The sequence below is a fragment of the Pseudophryne corroboree genome, chromosome 5, assembly GCF_028390025.1.
Source record: "Pseudophryne corroboree isolate aPseCor3 chromosome 5, aPseCor3.hap2, whole genome shotgun sequence".
In the NCBI taxonomy this organism is placed as follows: Eukaryota; Metazoa; Chordata; class Amphibia; order Anura; family Myobatrachidae; genus Pseudophryne; species Pseudophryne corroboree.
The window spans coordinates 148769559-148786010 of NC_086448.1; the positions used below are offsets into that span (position 1 = coordinate 148769559).

Below are 16452 nucleotides of genomic sequence, written 5' to 3' on the forward strand. Positions count from 1 at the left end.
TTTTAAACTACTTTTTAATACTTTACGATCCACGTGGACTACGATTGGGAACGGTAACCTGTGCTGAGTGCAGCAGTAGTGGAGCGGGGGGACCTTGCCCAAAGAATGGCGAGCGAACGCGATGCACTAATTGGGGTTCCCGGTCACTGTACAGCGAAAACAACACCAAAAAAGATTTAAAAAACTCATGTCGAACTAGAATCCCTATCGACCTAGTTACTGTCGACCAGTAGTGGTCGACCTAGACACTGTCGACCTAAGTGTGGTCGACCTTCAATACCACACCCGTACCAGCAGTAACCTAATTTATACACAGGTGATTGGAGATATTACCTGGAATATATGTTTTGCATAGTTATCATCAGTCTCGATATTTACATCCCGTAAGAAGTTCTTCAACTCTTTAAGGCTCATCTTGTTGTCCTTGTTTTTGTCGGCTTTCCGTAGACATGTGTGGATCCAGCTAATTGCATTGTTCAGGAAAATGGTTTATTGTTAGTGTTAAGCTGTGCATACTACAGCAATACAAAGCCAAGGATCAGCAAGATGCCACGTCAGTGCCCCTTCCCACCCAAGTCACTGGATGTGGAGGTAACGCTAGTGGTTTAAAAAAAATCCAGCCCTGGGCATGACATACAACACATAACGGGACCTGGCGGACAGGGATGAGCACTGGTCAGTGACATTTTCTTACTTAACACATCTCATTTAATTGCACGCAAAATTATTTTACTTTGGTTGTAATTCACTTTTAAATTAGTATATGTACAAAATGTAACCTGTAGGAACATAATGCCTACTAGAAGACATCTCTGAAATGGTTAATCATTCAAGGTTTACTTATGTACAGTTAGTTAGCATGCCTTTATTTGCACAAATTCTAGTTTCACTTAATCCTCAACCTCTTTTGCACATACATATATGCTAAATGTTAGAATGCCAAATATAAAGCAAGGTTGTTAAATACGAGTTGTCAGTGGCTGTCTTCACCACACTGGTCTATGCCAACTAGTAATTACAGGATCTCTAGCAGGAGACAACTTTGCTACATATTTTTATCCTGAGGCCAACACCCTAACTCTACTAGGTCCTATAATTAAGGACAGACGTGTACACTAAAAGTAGTTAACATAGCATACCCCAAGCAGTGGGGGCAGACACACGCACTCACATGTTTTTTTTACACACACACATATAGAGAGAGAGAGAGAGAGAGAGAGAGAGAGAGAGAGAGAGAGAGAGAGAGAATAGTTTGTTTTATTTCACAATTAGGAGTAATTATAATAATGTGTGTACTATATATACACACTCGATTCCAAAACAAACAGCGGCACGCAGTCACTGCTTTATTAATACACTTGAACTAAAAACGAAGGCTCTGAGTGCCCCGCTGCTTGTTTTGGAAATGAGAACATTGTCATGTTGCAGAGGGCACCAGAGCAGTCTATATGTAAGGGGGAGTGCCAGTCCATGGGACAATTTGTGTGTGTATACATACATTATATATATATATAAGTACACCCTTTTGTTTCAAAAACTGTGCAGGAAATGGGAAAACGAAATACTCCAGTAAGGTATGGGTGAGGTGGGCTGTCTTTTAGGGTATGTACCGAACATGGGTGCCATCTTGAAATCGGCCATCTTTGAATCTAAGTCAGTTTTTTCAAATGGAAAGGGGGTCATGTAACATGTCAAACAACATCAGAATTTGCAGAAAAGTTTCATTGTTGCAAACAGATTTGAAATAGCAGTTATGGTTCAAAGGTTACAACACTTTTTTTGTTCCAGGTAACTGAAGATGGCTTTAACAAAAGAGGAGAGAATTGAGGTCATTTTGATGTCTGGAGAACAAACCCCCTTACTGGAGTATTCAGTCTTCCCATTTCCTGACCAGTTTCTGATATATATATATATATATACACACACACACACACTCTGTTAGTTTAATGGAAATGTTAATTTTTGCAACGTTTATTAAGCTGACCAACTGCACCAAAGTCTCCCCCATCTGCTCAGTCCTACTCTATCGCTTAAAATCCAAAGTCAGTATGAGAATGAATCATACTTGCCTACTCTCCCGGAATGGCCGGGATGCTCCCGAAAATCGGGTGACCCTCCTGTCCCCCTGGAAGAGTGGGCAAGTCTCCCGATTTCTGGGGTCCCCCCTGCATGGCCATCCACTTAGCGAGTAAAGTGGGCGGTCCATGCAGTCGATGACGCAATTCTTGTTGAACCGCGTCATCATAGCCACGCCCCCTGCAGTATAATGCCGGTAATAGCAGCATTACACAGCGGGAGGCGTGGCTTACATGACACGGTACATCAGCCACGCCCCCATTCCAACTCCACCATGCCCCGTTTCACCTCTGACCCGCCCCCCTCTGCTCATCACGTCACTGCCCCGCCCCCTGCTGAGCCAACCTGGCTGCTCTCTCCCAGAGAGAGCAGCCATAAAGTCGGCAAGTATGGAATGAATTAGGTAGAACCGCTGTATAACTGAGGCTAAATGAACATACAGTATGCTGAGAACATAAAGCAAAAAAAGACCAAGAACACACAGAATGTGTAACACATTAAGAAGTGCGCAAACACAAGTGTCTCAATGGCTTAAATGTCATTATTTACCAAAGTGCAAATTTGCCTCAGTCCGTAGCAGCAAAACAAACACCTGATTTCCAATCTGTCTCTAATTCCCAGGGTTTGCCCCAACTTTTCAAACATATACTCCATAAACCTAATTAAACTTCCTGGAATACATACAGTACATTTGCCTTTTGTTAGACAGTAACCTGCTCAGACCTTTAAAATGAAAGTATGTTTGCATGGGGCCTTTGTGACTAAGTAGACCCATAAACTAGTAACTGTGCACCGATGCAGTAAAGCAGGAGGCGCTGGGATGTGTACCCTTCTCCTCCGCAGACATGACTGCATAATACATTCCTGGAGCACAACATATAAAAGAAAACACATTGACAAGCAAATATGTCTTATAATAACAGGTATGGAGAATCTGCTGAATGTGTAACCCTGCACAACATACTCTATCTAACAAGTTCATCTGGAGATCTCTCTGGATACCCCATCCAGGATGCCGCATGGGATACATTTTCTGCCCTTATGGGTTTAGTTTACCTTCGCACACTTTCTCTCTGCTGGGCCTCTCCCATGATTCCTAATCTGAACCTGTCCTCTTGGAGAACGAAGGGTATCAAGTCCAACCGTGACCTGTTTTTAAATGATGTACTCACGTCATTTGCTCAACTGCAACCATTGTTCTCTATACCTTCCACTGACTTTTACAAATACCTACAAATCAGACACTGGATACAATCTTTTTCTACTATGAATGATCCCACCTGTAAAGTCCCTCCACATGTTTTTCCTGGCTTTCATCGGCCTATTGCAGAGAAGGGCTTTCTTTCTGGTACTCTCTCTTGGTAAATTCTAACCAATCTGTTAAATCTCCAGCGATACTGAATTGGGAATGGGATTTAGATATCTGTTTAGATCCTCCATCATGGTGTCACTTATTTTTTTCTGTATTTAAGATGTCTAGGTGTATTTCCCTTGTTGAAATGTATGTAAAATTGTTTTATTGTATCTACCTGACCCCTGACCAATTGCACAACCTAGATTGTGTTGGCGTGACTGGTGTCAGATTGGGAACATCCTTCATGTTTTTTGGAACTGTCCTACTATATACTCTGTGGGGAAAGATTGAGGACCTTATTGTGAGGGTAACAGGCCTCTATATCTCCCTGACCCAATATATTGCACTATTACATATATTTCCAGAGTCTATTCCCACACACCTTAGATACTTTTTAGCCCAGGTTTTAATCGCCACCAAAACAGGCCATTGCTTTGTTCTGGAAACAATCTACCCCACCCCCACTGGATCTCACTACATCTAAACCAGTGGTTCTCAAACTGTGTGCCGTGGCACCCTGGGATGCCTCGGGACACTTGCACGGGTGCCTCAGGTTGGTGGTCCAGGACCAATTAAAATTATTTATGGTCAGTGTAAAAGGCAAAAATAATGCTGGTGGCTGAGAAGAATAACATATGAGGACAAACAGAAGCAAATCTTGTGCCTCATCACATAACTGAACCCAAGGATGACATATAAACACAATCTACTTAATTCAATATTTCTTTCTAAATTTATCAATAAGAAACTTTTGGCCTAGGGGTGCCGTGAAAAAAAATTCTGATACTCTAGGGCGCCATGATTCAAAAAAGTTTGGGAACCACTGAACTAAACTGAACCATACCTTCCTCATGGAAACCCTATATTGCCCATACTCCCCCTCTGCTAACTCACCTTTAGTGAAGTGGTTCAGTTGGCATGAGTACAACACTGAGGGTCCTCAATTGTACCTGAAAATATATATATATTTTTTTTTTACTTCTGCACCCCCCACCCCCTTTTTTTTTCTTTACCTTGAAACCCAAATAGAAAATATACTTTTTTAAACAGTTTTTAAAATATAATCTCCAGATGGCACATCTTCTTTGGAACACTAACTATTATATAACACAGTTTTTCATAATAGATATTTAGGTTATATTTTAACTGCAACCTTTTATTGTAACTGGAGCTGACCTATTTACTCATGAATGGATATGAACAATGCTGACATTTTTAATTCATTAGCAAGCGTAATCTGGCAGAGCCAGTGGCTGTTCCTTCTGCAAGCTGAGCAGCGACCCTAGGAAACCATATTAAGACTACATGAATATACAGAGGTTTAAAACAAATCTTAGGTTTAGTATTAACAGATCAGTAAAACTATACAAATATTGCAAGGGTGCAGTAACCCATAGCAACCAATTGTTTAACATTCACTTGCTAATAGTACAATACCTGCACTGCACTGAGTTTTGTTGGCGCAGTACAACAAAATAAAAAATAAATAAAAAGGATGACAAGAATACTGTATCATGTAGAATTTCTCTCAGTGAAGCACAACCTACATGTAGCAGAAAAGGAAACAGCAGCTGGTATTACAAGCTAGGAAGACAATTGATATGAGAATCGATCCATGATTTTTTTTCTGAAAGATGACCCTGATAACATCTTATGCCTGGTGTACACACTCAATTAGCTGCTCCTACCTGAACGATAGTTTCCTAAAGATCATTCAAGGTGACGTTTTTAAATAAACTGTGTCGGGCAGATCACGTACACACAACAAAATGTGCACGGTAACAGGGTCGTCTTAACAGCAGTGTGGGCCCCTGGGCACAACAATGCACTGGGGCCCCTACCTATTCTCCAACGGTAGCGGCTGGGCGTGCAATCAGCGTCAGCTTTGATGTCCCGTGGGCGGTAGGGGGTGTTCTATCTTCAGCTCAGCATGTAGGACCTGGAGCAGTAATTTCTGCTAATTAATCCTTTACTGCACAGATGCGGCGGAGGGAACACTAAACTGTATAAGGGGCATTAGGCTGAATGAAGGGGCCCTGGTGGTAGGGGTTTTTTAATGCGCAGGGGAGGGGTGGATAGTGGAGTGGGTTTAATATTTACCATTTTCCGGTGGGAGGGCAGCTTGCTTGACTGCAGATATCTCCAGTTCCTGGAGATAGATTTCTTACCTTTGAATGGGATAAAAACACTAAAGAGTCTCACCTTTCAGGAGGTTCTGGGGACTTGGGGATCAGAGTTCGGAGCAATCCACCAACGAAAATATAAAACTGTATACCAGTTTGGAGCTGGAGCAGGGACCAGCTGCTGGAAGGCTGATATCTCTGGTTCTGGGCATAGTAGAGACAAGCTGTCAGTGTTCACCAAAAGGGGAGCGTCCCAGCTTTTGGAGTATACCTTCAGAAAAACTAAAAGTCAAACAGAATCCGAGATATTGGGCTGGGAAGAGCAATTAACAGTCTTGGATGGGGACCACTGCTTTGAAGTCGGATATCTCTGGTTCCCCTGGCCCGATTTTCAAAAATCTGGTACCCCTGGAAAGAGGGGACCCTCAGCTACCAGCCTAGGGCCCTTATAACTCTGGGGCCCTTGGGCAAGTGCCCATTGAGCCCATACGAAAAGACGTCCCTGCACGGTAATTGCTCATTAGGACTAACAAATGTTGTGCAGCAGGCCAGACCACATACACAGATCCAATATGTTTTTAAACACTAATTGGTGCTGTGTACACACTATGCAATAACTGGACTGAGCAAGTTAAGCTCAGCTGTTCAGCCGAATTATTGCTGAAGCTGGGTACACACTTGTCTAATACTCTGGGAATTGAACTCCTGACCAGACCGATAACACAATCCTCCTGGCAGGGGTGCTTTAAGAGAGGAGGAGGCCCGTGTGCCGCCTCCTTCGTTCGGGCCTCCTCCTCTGTGCCGGCAGCACTGAGAGTCTGAGCACTAGAGGGTTCAGACGTCGGCGCGGGACTCCGGAGCGGTAAGTATTGAAAAAACAGGTGCAGCGTGTGCGGTGTGGGCACCCTGTACTCAGGGGCCCATGTGCACCACACACACTGCGCCCATTACAAATACGCCAATGCCTCCTGGAGGCCTAAGCTGCAGATACAACATTTGACCTATGCGTACACATCTGTCCAATTTTGAGGCAGATCTCTGGTATGAATATGCTGAAACCATCTGTTCCAGTCTTTGGCAGACTTTGTTACTGCTTAAGGGAGGAATCAGGAGAAGAACGGACAAACCAGTCTCAGGAGCGTACACACTTCAATATTGGTCAGGTAACTGGCGATAAGGTCTAACGATTTTTCAGCAGGTTTTTAAAAAAAATTCACACGACCAGATGACCAGGATTGAAGATTTACTAAGCCTTGGAGAGTGATAAAGTGGAGAGGGATAAAGTACCTAAGGAATCAGCTTTGCCATTTTTCAAACACAGCCTGTAACATATCAGTTAGGAGCTGGTACTTTATCTCTCTCCACTGTATTAATCTCGGAGTAATCCCCACTGTGCCGCTAGTGCCTCTCATCCCCCCCCCCCCCCCCCCCACCCAGAGGGGAACTAGCAGCACAGTGGGGATTACTCAGAGAACCCTCCCGAGAGACATCTGGACAGAGAGCTGCTGCAGAGTGAGAGAGTTCCTTTTCCAAGGATCTGGACAAATGCCCCATCAAAATGGCCCAAAACAGAAACATTACAAGAACTGACTTTCAGTTATTAATATGAAACAACCATTTACCAAAGAAATATTGCATGCACAGCATGTAAAGGATACTGTTGTAGTTTCTGCTTTTGGTTCATGGTCCGTGAGTTGTTCATAATTTTATTTAAACCTTCAGTCCAGCGGGCGGCCTCCTCATTAGAATTTGCAATCAGGTCGAGGTTCTTCCGATGGCCCTTAAAGATAATGGAGAAGCAAAGATCGCCTGGGACATCCAAGGCATATCGCTTCATTCCTTCGGTCTCATGACCCCGGCGCACATCTTCAATATCATCAATACTGACTGTCCAAGAAAAAGGAATCGTGATTAGAGGCAGTGTAAATATGCAGAAAAAGCCAGTTACCATAAAAAACATATGGAAAAGTAAAACCTATAATTATCTTTGTGAAACATTTCATTTAGTACTTGGGGTTCTATTTACTAGGCCTTGGAGTAAGATAAAGTGGAGAAAAGTAAAGTACCAGCCAATCAGCTCCTAAATGTCATGTTACAGGCTGTGTTTAAAAAAAGACAGTGGCTGAGTGATTGGTACTTTATCTTGCTCCAAGGCTTAGTAAATAGACCCTGGTTTAGTTGATTATATGTTATATAGAGTGATTGGAACTTTTCTGGAAAAGGAGCTTGTCAATCATTTGGAGCACAATATCTAAAGTATACTAAATTACATTTAAAAATTGCTTGTGTGTGTATCCACCTCAATAAATTATACAGCGCTGCTCCTCATGGTAACTGTACTAAACAAAGGTTGAATCATAGAGCGGGATTCTGAGACGCATGTAATGCAAATGCTAAACCAAACACCCGCTGCAATGCAACTATATGCACAGTCATGGACACCTAGGCCATCGCAAACCCTACCTTTTATACTATGAGAGTAGCCATCATCATCAGCTCTTATACCTAACCCTTGCTAGGTGCGGGAGATGAGACTGTATTTGGTATCCACAATACATACTATTAAAGTAATAATTGGATTTCGGACTAGGGTATGATGAACTGTTCTTTTGCTTTAGTTTGAAGGCCAAATCACTTAAGGGTCTATCCTAAGCCTTAGAGAGAGATAAAGTAGATGGAGATAAAGTACCAGACAACCAGCTCCTGTCATTTTTCAAACCCAGCCTGTATCATGGCAGTTAGGAGATGATTGGCTAGAACTTTCTCTCTCTCTCTCAATTTCTTAGAACTTAGGGTGAGACGTACTAAGAAGTGAAAATAGTAGAGTGAGTCAGTGGAGAAGTTGCCCATGGCAACCATTCAGCATTGATGTCACATTTATAATCTGCATACTATTAAAGTATACAGAGCAGCTGATTGGTTGCCATGGGCAACATCTTCACTGGCACACTTCTCCACTTTTATCACTGCTTAGTACATTCTCCCCCTACGGGTCTATTCATAAAGAAGAGAAAAGCCCTGTTTTGCAGAAAACAGGGCTTTTCTCTGCTTTGTGCTATTCACGGAGCAGGTTCCCATGAAGAAGTCCCTGACTTCTCCAGCGGCACCCCCACTCTGCAGCTGAATCGCATCCCCATACTTTTGTATGGCGAGTGTCATTCATGAAGGAACAGAAAGCTCCGCTTTCTGCTTCTCCATTAAGTTCAGGTTCGCCATCTCAGAATGGCGCAACCTGAACTCTCTGCTCAGTATCTGGTGCTGGCTCTGCCCCCTTGACCTCCCAGCAGCCTCAGTGGTATCCCGGGAGGCCATCATACAACTCAAAACAGCAAGTAGCTCTAGCTAAACACTGACAAAATGGTTCTCTTCGGTGCATTTGGATTGTTGCAGGCTAGTTCCCATTTTAGTGTCCGCAGATAAACGGCTGAGATGTATACATTTGCAAAGTTGCAATGTAGCCCACGACACATGAGACTCATTTAGATTACATTGTTACCAAGCCATGAGAAAGTATTTTATTTTATCTTTTATTTACTTTCTGCATTCTAAAGAATTATGGATAAGAGTCTCCACATAGCATATTCCTATTTGTACTTAATTTGTCATTCATCTCTTTAAAGGGCAGCACAGAGGGTGTAATGGTTAGCATTACTGCCTCACATGACTGAGGTCATGGGTTCGATTCCCACCATGGCCCTAACTGTGTGGAGTTTGTATATTCTCCCCGTGCTTGCGTGGGTTTCCTCTGGGTACTCCGGTTTTCTTCCACAATCCAAAAATAAACTGGTAGGTTAATTGGCCCCCAACTAAATTAACGAGAGAGAGAGAGAGAGAGAGAGAGAGTACACATGTGGTAGGGAATAAAGGGGCAGATGTATTAACCTGGAGAAGGCATAAGGAAGTGATAAACCAGTGATATTTGCAAGGTGATAAAGGCCCCAGCCAATCAACTCCAATATGTAAATTAACAGTTAGGATCTGATTGGCTGCTGCCTTTATCACCTTGCACAGATCACTGGTTTATCACTTCCTTATGCCTTCTCCAGGTTAATACATCTGCCCCATTGATTGTAAGCTCCACTGGGGCAGGGACTGATGTGAATGACCAAGTAATCTCTGTAAAGCGCTGCAGATTGTGTGTACGCTATATAAATAACTGGTAATAATAATAAGTTACAATAGTGTTCTAGAATTCCAGTCAGAATGTAATTCTCATGCAAATGTCTCCTATAAATAACAAATTTGTGTTCAAGTAGGAAGAAAGGGAAACATGGAATTTACAATGGCATTTGCACTTTAAAAATATTTGTTAAACATTTTAAAGACAAGATAACAAGAAAAAAAGAATGTTTTAGTCGTACTTAGCACAGGTTGTCGGGTAATGACTGTGACCGTCTTCCTTTACACACAAACCCTTCAATTATTATAATAGCATTTAATTGACCATAGTACACTGACCCCTTTATTGGGTCCTACAGAAACATACCATAGCTCCAATTAAACATTATTATAAGGTCAGAACATTGCTTCTGAATCGGAGAAGACCTCAATACTGGATCATATCATGTAACAGCAGAATACAGTTTGTGATCAGAAGTTATCACTTGTCACAGGTAACTAGCAGTATATTATATGGCCAAAGGACAAACAGTTCTCCATACATTAACTGCAACGCTCTAAAAACATATCCTAAAGCGAAACAGACACATCTGGGAGAATTCAATTGTTTTCCACCATGGCTGCCACTAGATAGCTGCAGGGGACAGCTTTCAGCTCACCGCCTCCTGAAATGTAGAGCTGATATATGCGAAACATGTCCCTGACTGCATTTTTAACGTCGCGGCTGGGACTTCAGTCGGGTGTATCAGTTTTGCACGGCTAAACCTTGTGCTTTTGGGCGCGTCAGTAGTAATGGTCGCCCGATTAGAGCAACAACTGAATTGCTCCGATGGGCGCCCATTACTTTGGGTGCCCACAAAACCAACTGAAATCGCCCCCATTGTCTTGGATAGAAAATATTGCAATGAAAACCAAGAACGCAGCCAATCATTGCAAGCTACCAACACTGGACAACCATACAGTATCTCTGAGCGATAAAAATCTGTTTGGAATTTTTTCCTTACTGGGCTTCCAAATTGATTACAGACTTGGTTGTTCAGCACAACCTTACAATGTTTACCTCTGATTAATTACAGATAATATAAAACCCATTAAATAAATAATCAAATCTAATTAATTATCAATTTAAAAATAATTTAGCATGCGCATAAAATTATTAGAATCTAAAGATTAATTGGGAGGTTTACAATATAAGACACTAATGCTCAGAGTGAAACAAACAGCTACTTTATTATTCCTAAATTGTGGGTGATGATAGCACAAGTGGATGGTGGATGGACACCTATTAGAACTAAAAAATAAATTGGTAACCACGATGTGCAACAGTGACGACTGTATGGAGGAGCGCTGAAGACAATTTGGTTACAAGTAACTGTATTCGTTTTGTGCTGTCCCGCCCAGATTTGCTTATGGGTTGGTGGGAGGATAGTGTTGTCATGGGCTACGGATTTCCTCCAAATCTTATTAAATAAAATATAATGATATCTTAGACTTTGATTTAAATCTACAACACACCTATTCTAAGACTTCTTCTATTTCTTTCTTTTTTTAAAGAATACAGCACATTGACAGTGTCATTTTGGAGGAAAGGTTATACAGTCTGTCTGAAGTTATAAAGTTGGCAAACAAAAAACATGGAATAAAATCAGATAAGAAAAAAAATTTTAAATGTTGTTTTATTGAAAAAATGTCAATGTATAAGGCAATTCTTCCAAAACTCAGTGTGGTGGCACCATAGAGTGCCACTTGCAGAGTTGCAATAGGATGGTGGTCCAGTACCAAAGCAAATTATTTATGGTCAATGTTATTGGCAAAAATCATGGCTGGTGGTTACCAACTATAAAATGTTATTATTACCCATTATTTATATGGCACCACATGGGGTCCACAGCAACTTACAGAGTATATAGACAAACAGTACAGACAAGACAAAAAAAAAATAGGAATTGGATACCTACCGGTAATTCATTTTCTCCTAGTCCGTAGTGGATACTGGGGTCTTGTACTTTAGCACCATGGGGTATAGATCGGGTCCACTGGAACCTGGCACTTTAAAACTTTTAGTGTGTGTATGTGTGTGCTGGCTTCTCCCCTCTATGCCCCTCCTACCAGACTCAGTCTAGGAAAACTGTGCCCGAAGAGACGGACAAACCATGAGAGAAGAACAATAAAACTGCGGTGAGGCAACAAGCCAACACACAACCATGAACGTAAGGAGGGTGCTAACCAGAACAGAGGATAGCAACACCAACCTAACCCGGATAGCACGGCTATCCCAACAACATAACGGGACTACAACGCCGGTCCAACCAAATACTTACACAGGTAAGCAGGAACGAAGCACTGAGGTGGGCGCCCAGTATCCACTACGGACTAGGAGAAAAGGAATTACCGGTAGGTATCAAATTCCTATTTTCTCTTACGTCCTAGTGGATACTGGGGTCTTGTACTTTAGTACCATGGGGAAGTCCCAAAGCTCCCAAACGGGTGGGAGAGTGCTGAGACACCTGTAAAACCGCCTGACCAAACTGAAGGTCATCCTTAGCCACGGTATCGAACCAACAGAATTTAACAAACGTGTTTGAACCAGACCAAGTCGCAGCTCGGCACAACTGTAGGCCCGATACACCTCGGGCAGCCACCCAGGAAGAGCCCACCAACCTCGTTGAGCGGGCCTGAATAGATGCCGGCAAAGGCAGAGCTGCCGAAACACAGGCCTGTTGAATGGTCAACCGGTGCCAATGAGCAATAGATTGCTTGGAAGCTGGCCGGCCAATCTTGGAGGAATCATAAAGGACAAACAGCGAGTCAGATTTACGATGACGGGCCATCCTTTTGACATAAATCTTCAGAGCCCTGACCACAACCAAAGACTCAGGACGAACGGAAGCGTCAGACAACAATAGGCTGATTCACATGAAAAGCTGACACCACTTTCGGCAAAAACTGAGGACGGGTACTGAGTTCCGCCCTGTCTGCAATTAAATAAGGGCTCTTACAGGATAAGGCCCCTAATTCAGAGACACGTCTGGCAGACGCCAAAGCCAATAACATCACAGTCTTCCAGGTGAGAAATTTTAACTCCACCCTATGTAAGGGTTCAAACCAATCCGATTAGCGAAAGGACAGAACAACATTGAAGTCCCACGGAGCCATGGGAGGTACAAAGGGCAGATGCATATGCAGAACACCCTTCAGGAAAGTCTGTACTTCAGGCAACATGGTAAGTTGTTTCTGGAAGAAAATAGCGCCGAAATCTGGACTTTATCAGCCTACGTTTAGGCTCCATCAATCAGTCCCCATTGCAGGAAAAGTAGAAAACGACCAATTCTAAATTCCACGGGAGAAACCTTCCTACTTTCACACCAGAAAACATACTTTTTCCAGATACGATGATAATGTTTCGACGTAACCATCTTCCTGGCCTGGACTATGGTGGAAATAACCCGGGAGGGAAGACCCTTTCTCGCTAGAACCTCCCTCTCAACTTCCAGGCCGTCAAACGTAGCCACTATAAGTCTGGATAGATGAACGGACCTTGCTGAAGAAGAACGTCTTGGAGTGGCAGAGGCCAGGGATCCGCCAGAGCCATGGCCAGGAGATCAGAGTACAATGCCCGTCGAGGCCAGTCCAGGGCAATTAGAATTGTCAGAATGCTTTCCCTTCTTAGCCTTTTTAGCACCCTTGGGATCAGCGGTAGGAGGGAACAGGTACACAAACTAGTACGTCCACGGTGTCGTCAGCACGTCCACTGCTACAACCTGCAGATCCTTTGTTCTGGAACAGTAACGGCATAGCTTCTTGTTGAAACGAGAAGCCATTAAATCTATCTGCGGACAGCCCCACCAGTGAATTAACTGTTGAAAAACCTGGGGATGTAGGCCCCATTCCCCCGGATGGAGGTTGTGCCTGCTGAGGAAGTCTGCTTCCCAGTTGTCCACTCCTGGAATGAATATGGCAGAGATGGCCCTTGCGTTGGCCTCCGCCCAGAGGAGGATTTTTGACACCTCTCGCATCGCCACTCTGCTTCTTGTTCCCCATTGTCAGTTTATGTACGCCACCGCCGTGGCGTTGTCCGATTGAACCTGGATTGCCTGATCCTTCAGGAGATGGGAGGCTTGTAGAAGAGCACTGTAAACTGCCCTGAGTTCCAGGACGTTTATCGGCAAAGCCGATTCCTGAACTGACCATAACCCTTGGAACTAGGCCCTCTACCAGGTGAGGAATTTGAAGCCACCATAATAGAGAAAGCCGGGCTTTCGGAGATAGGGTCACTTCCTGATGCATATGCAGGCGAGAACCCGATCATTTGTCTAGCAGATCCAGCTGAAACGGTTGGGCATGAAACCTGCCGTATTGGATTGCATCGTAAGCAGCCACCATCTTGCCCAGTAATTTGATGCAAAGATGTATAGACACCCTGCGAGGACTGAGTACCGAGCGGACCATAGCCTGTATAGTCAAGGCCTTGTCCATCGGGAGAAACACCTTTTGAGATGCCGTATCCAATATCATCCCAGGAACTGAAGACGTTGGGTCGGTTCCAGGTGAAATTTCTGAAAATTTAGGATCCACCCATGATCTGTGAGTAGGAGAGTAGTCAGATCGATGCTGTGCAGTAGAAGCTCCCTGCACACGGCCTTTATTAGGAGATGGTCCAAATAGGGGAATATGTTCACACCCATCATGCGCAGATGCAGCATCATCTCCGCCATGACCTTGGTGAAGACCCTTCGGAGCTGTGGATAATCCAATCCGTTTGGGGTTTTATTTCGCTTATAGTGTACAAGGAGTTTAGGATTAGTGTTTTAAGGTGCATATACACGGTGCGATTCTGGCTATGGACGATTTTTACGATGCAATTTCCCTTGAACTTCCCGGAGCCCAGAATCGTCAATATTGACTATGCACAGGGTGCGATTTTGGCTATGGTCGAGACAGAACTCAGGCTCTTTAATATAATGCATCCACCAATGTATAAATAAAAAAATTCCTAAAACATTTGATAAATGCAGCCTAGGTAGTCATCCCCATTAGATGCAAATCTTCAATCTCTCCGACCACTGTAGGTTGAGATAAGAGGATGAAAGATACAGCTTAATCAGCGCTGATAAAGACCAATAATTCACAGCTGCATGGTTTTGTTGGTTGGAGTACAAAGAATCAGTTAGCTATGAAACATTTTATGACACTCTCACACCCTGACCTACAACCCATATCCAACAATGTTTCTTTATAAGAGGTTCGTTCGGTGGTGTGCTTGCCGGCTATAAATGAATGGGACTAGCCAAATAGGCGCGCTATAATCACATGGCTGACTGACCATAACCCCTGTAGGGAAAAGTGCACCTGATACATGTTTTAAGATAATCAATCCTGTATTAATTAAATAAGAATTACAGCCAGAATAATAATAATAATAATAATACAGGTTGAGTATCCCATATCCAAATATTCCGAAATACGGACTTTTTCGAGTGAGACTGAGATAGTGAAACCTTTGTTTTCTGATGGCTCAATGTACACAAACTTTATTTAATACACAAAGGGGTCAATTCAATTCGGCAACTTATGAATAGCGCCGGGAATTAGCTCCCGACGCTATTCAATTCAGCTCCAGTTAAGTCGGCGATGGCCCGTTCTCGCCGACTAAACAGGTTGAATTGTCGGGAGAACGGGCATTCTCCGACTTAATTCCCCGGCGCGAGGCTGATTCCCGACAGAATCAGCCTCGCGCCGGCCGCGAGGAAGCACTTTTGTCGGGTTTCTTCTCTCATCCCCGGGGATGAGAGAAGAATTCCCGACAATTGTGGGTAACTAGCAGCTGAATTGAATAGCGTCGGGAGCTAATTCCCGGCGCTGTTCATAAGTTGCCGAATTGAATTGACCCCAAAGTTATTAAAAAAAAAAAAAGTATTAATTGACCTTCAGGCTGTGTGTATAAATTGTATATGAAACATAACTGAACTGTGTGAATGTACACACACACTTTGTTTAATGAACAAAGTTATTAAAAATATTGGCTAAAATGACCTTCAGGCTGTGTGTATAAGGTGTACATGAAACATAAATCCATTCTGTGCTTAGACTTAGGTCCCATCGTCATGATATCTCATTATGGTATGCAATTATTCCAAAATACGGAAAAATCCAATATCCAAAATACTTCTGGTCCCAAGCATTTTGGATATGGGATACTCAACATGTAATAATACAATTAAGTTTTAAAGAAACTGTAACCAGGTTGAATCAAGTCGTTTATATCAATTAATTTTCCAAAACAATTATATCTTCCTTTGTTTATTATAACAAAACATTTTTGCACCTCTTGTCCAATGGACTTGAGACAATAATGTACAAGACCTAGTCGGTGCAAATCCTTCTATCAAGCATTGACAAGGCCCTAAATGCATTATGGGCCTAATTCAGAGTTGATCGCAGCAGCAAACTTGTTAGCAGTTGGGCAAAAACATGTGCACTGCAGAGGGGTGGGGGGCAGATATAACATGTGCAGAGAGAGTTAGATTTGGGTGGGGTGTGTTCAAACTGAAATCTAAATTGCAGTGTAAATATAAAGCAGCCAGTATTTACCCGGCACAGAAACAAAATAACCCGCCCAAATCTAACTCTCTCTGCAAATGTTATATCTGCCACACCTGCAGTGCACATGGTTTTGCCCAACTGCTAACAAATTTGCTGCTGCGATCAATTCTGAATTACCCCCTATATTCTGGATTTGGAAGGTAGGTAACCGATTTACATCATTTCTGCTATCCGTGA

At 43.0% G+C, this 16452-nt stretch overlaps 1 protein-coding gene across 4 annotated transcripts in view; it reads right to left on the reverse strand.

Moving 5' to 3' along the window:
- PLCD1 (phospholipase C delta 1) overlaps positions 1–16452 on the reverse strand; it is a 324945-nt gene that overhangs the window by 81812 nt on the left and 226681 nt on the right. For all 4 annotated transcript variants that reach the window (XM_063921791.1, XM_063921790.1, XM_063921789.1 and 1 more), the window contains 2 exons: positions 7212–7440; positions 334–463 (listed from right to left, as the gene is read on the reverse strand). In XM_063921791.1, the coding sequence (XP_063777861.1) occupies positions 334–463; positions 7212–7440 (359 nt within the window). The remainder of the gene's footprint in view (positions 1–333; positions 464–7211; positions 7441–16452) is intronic.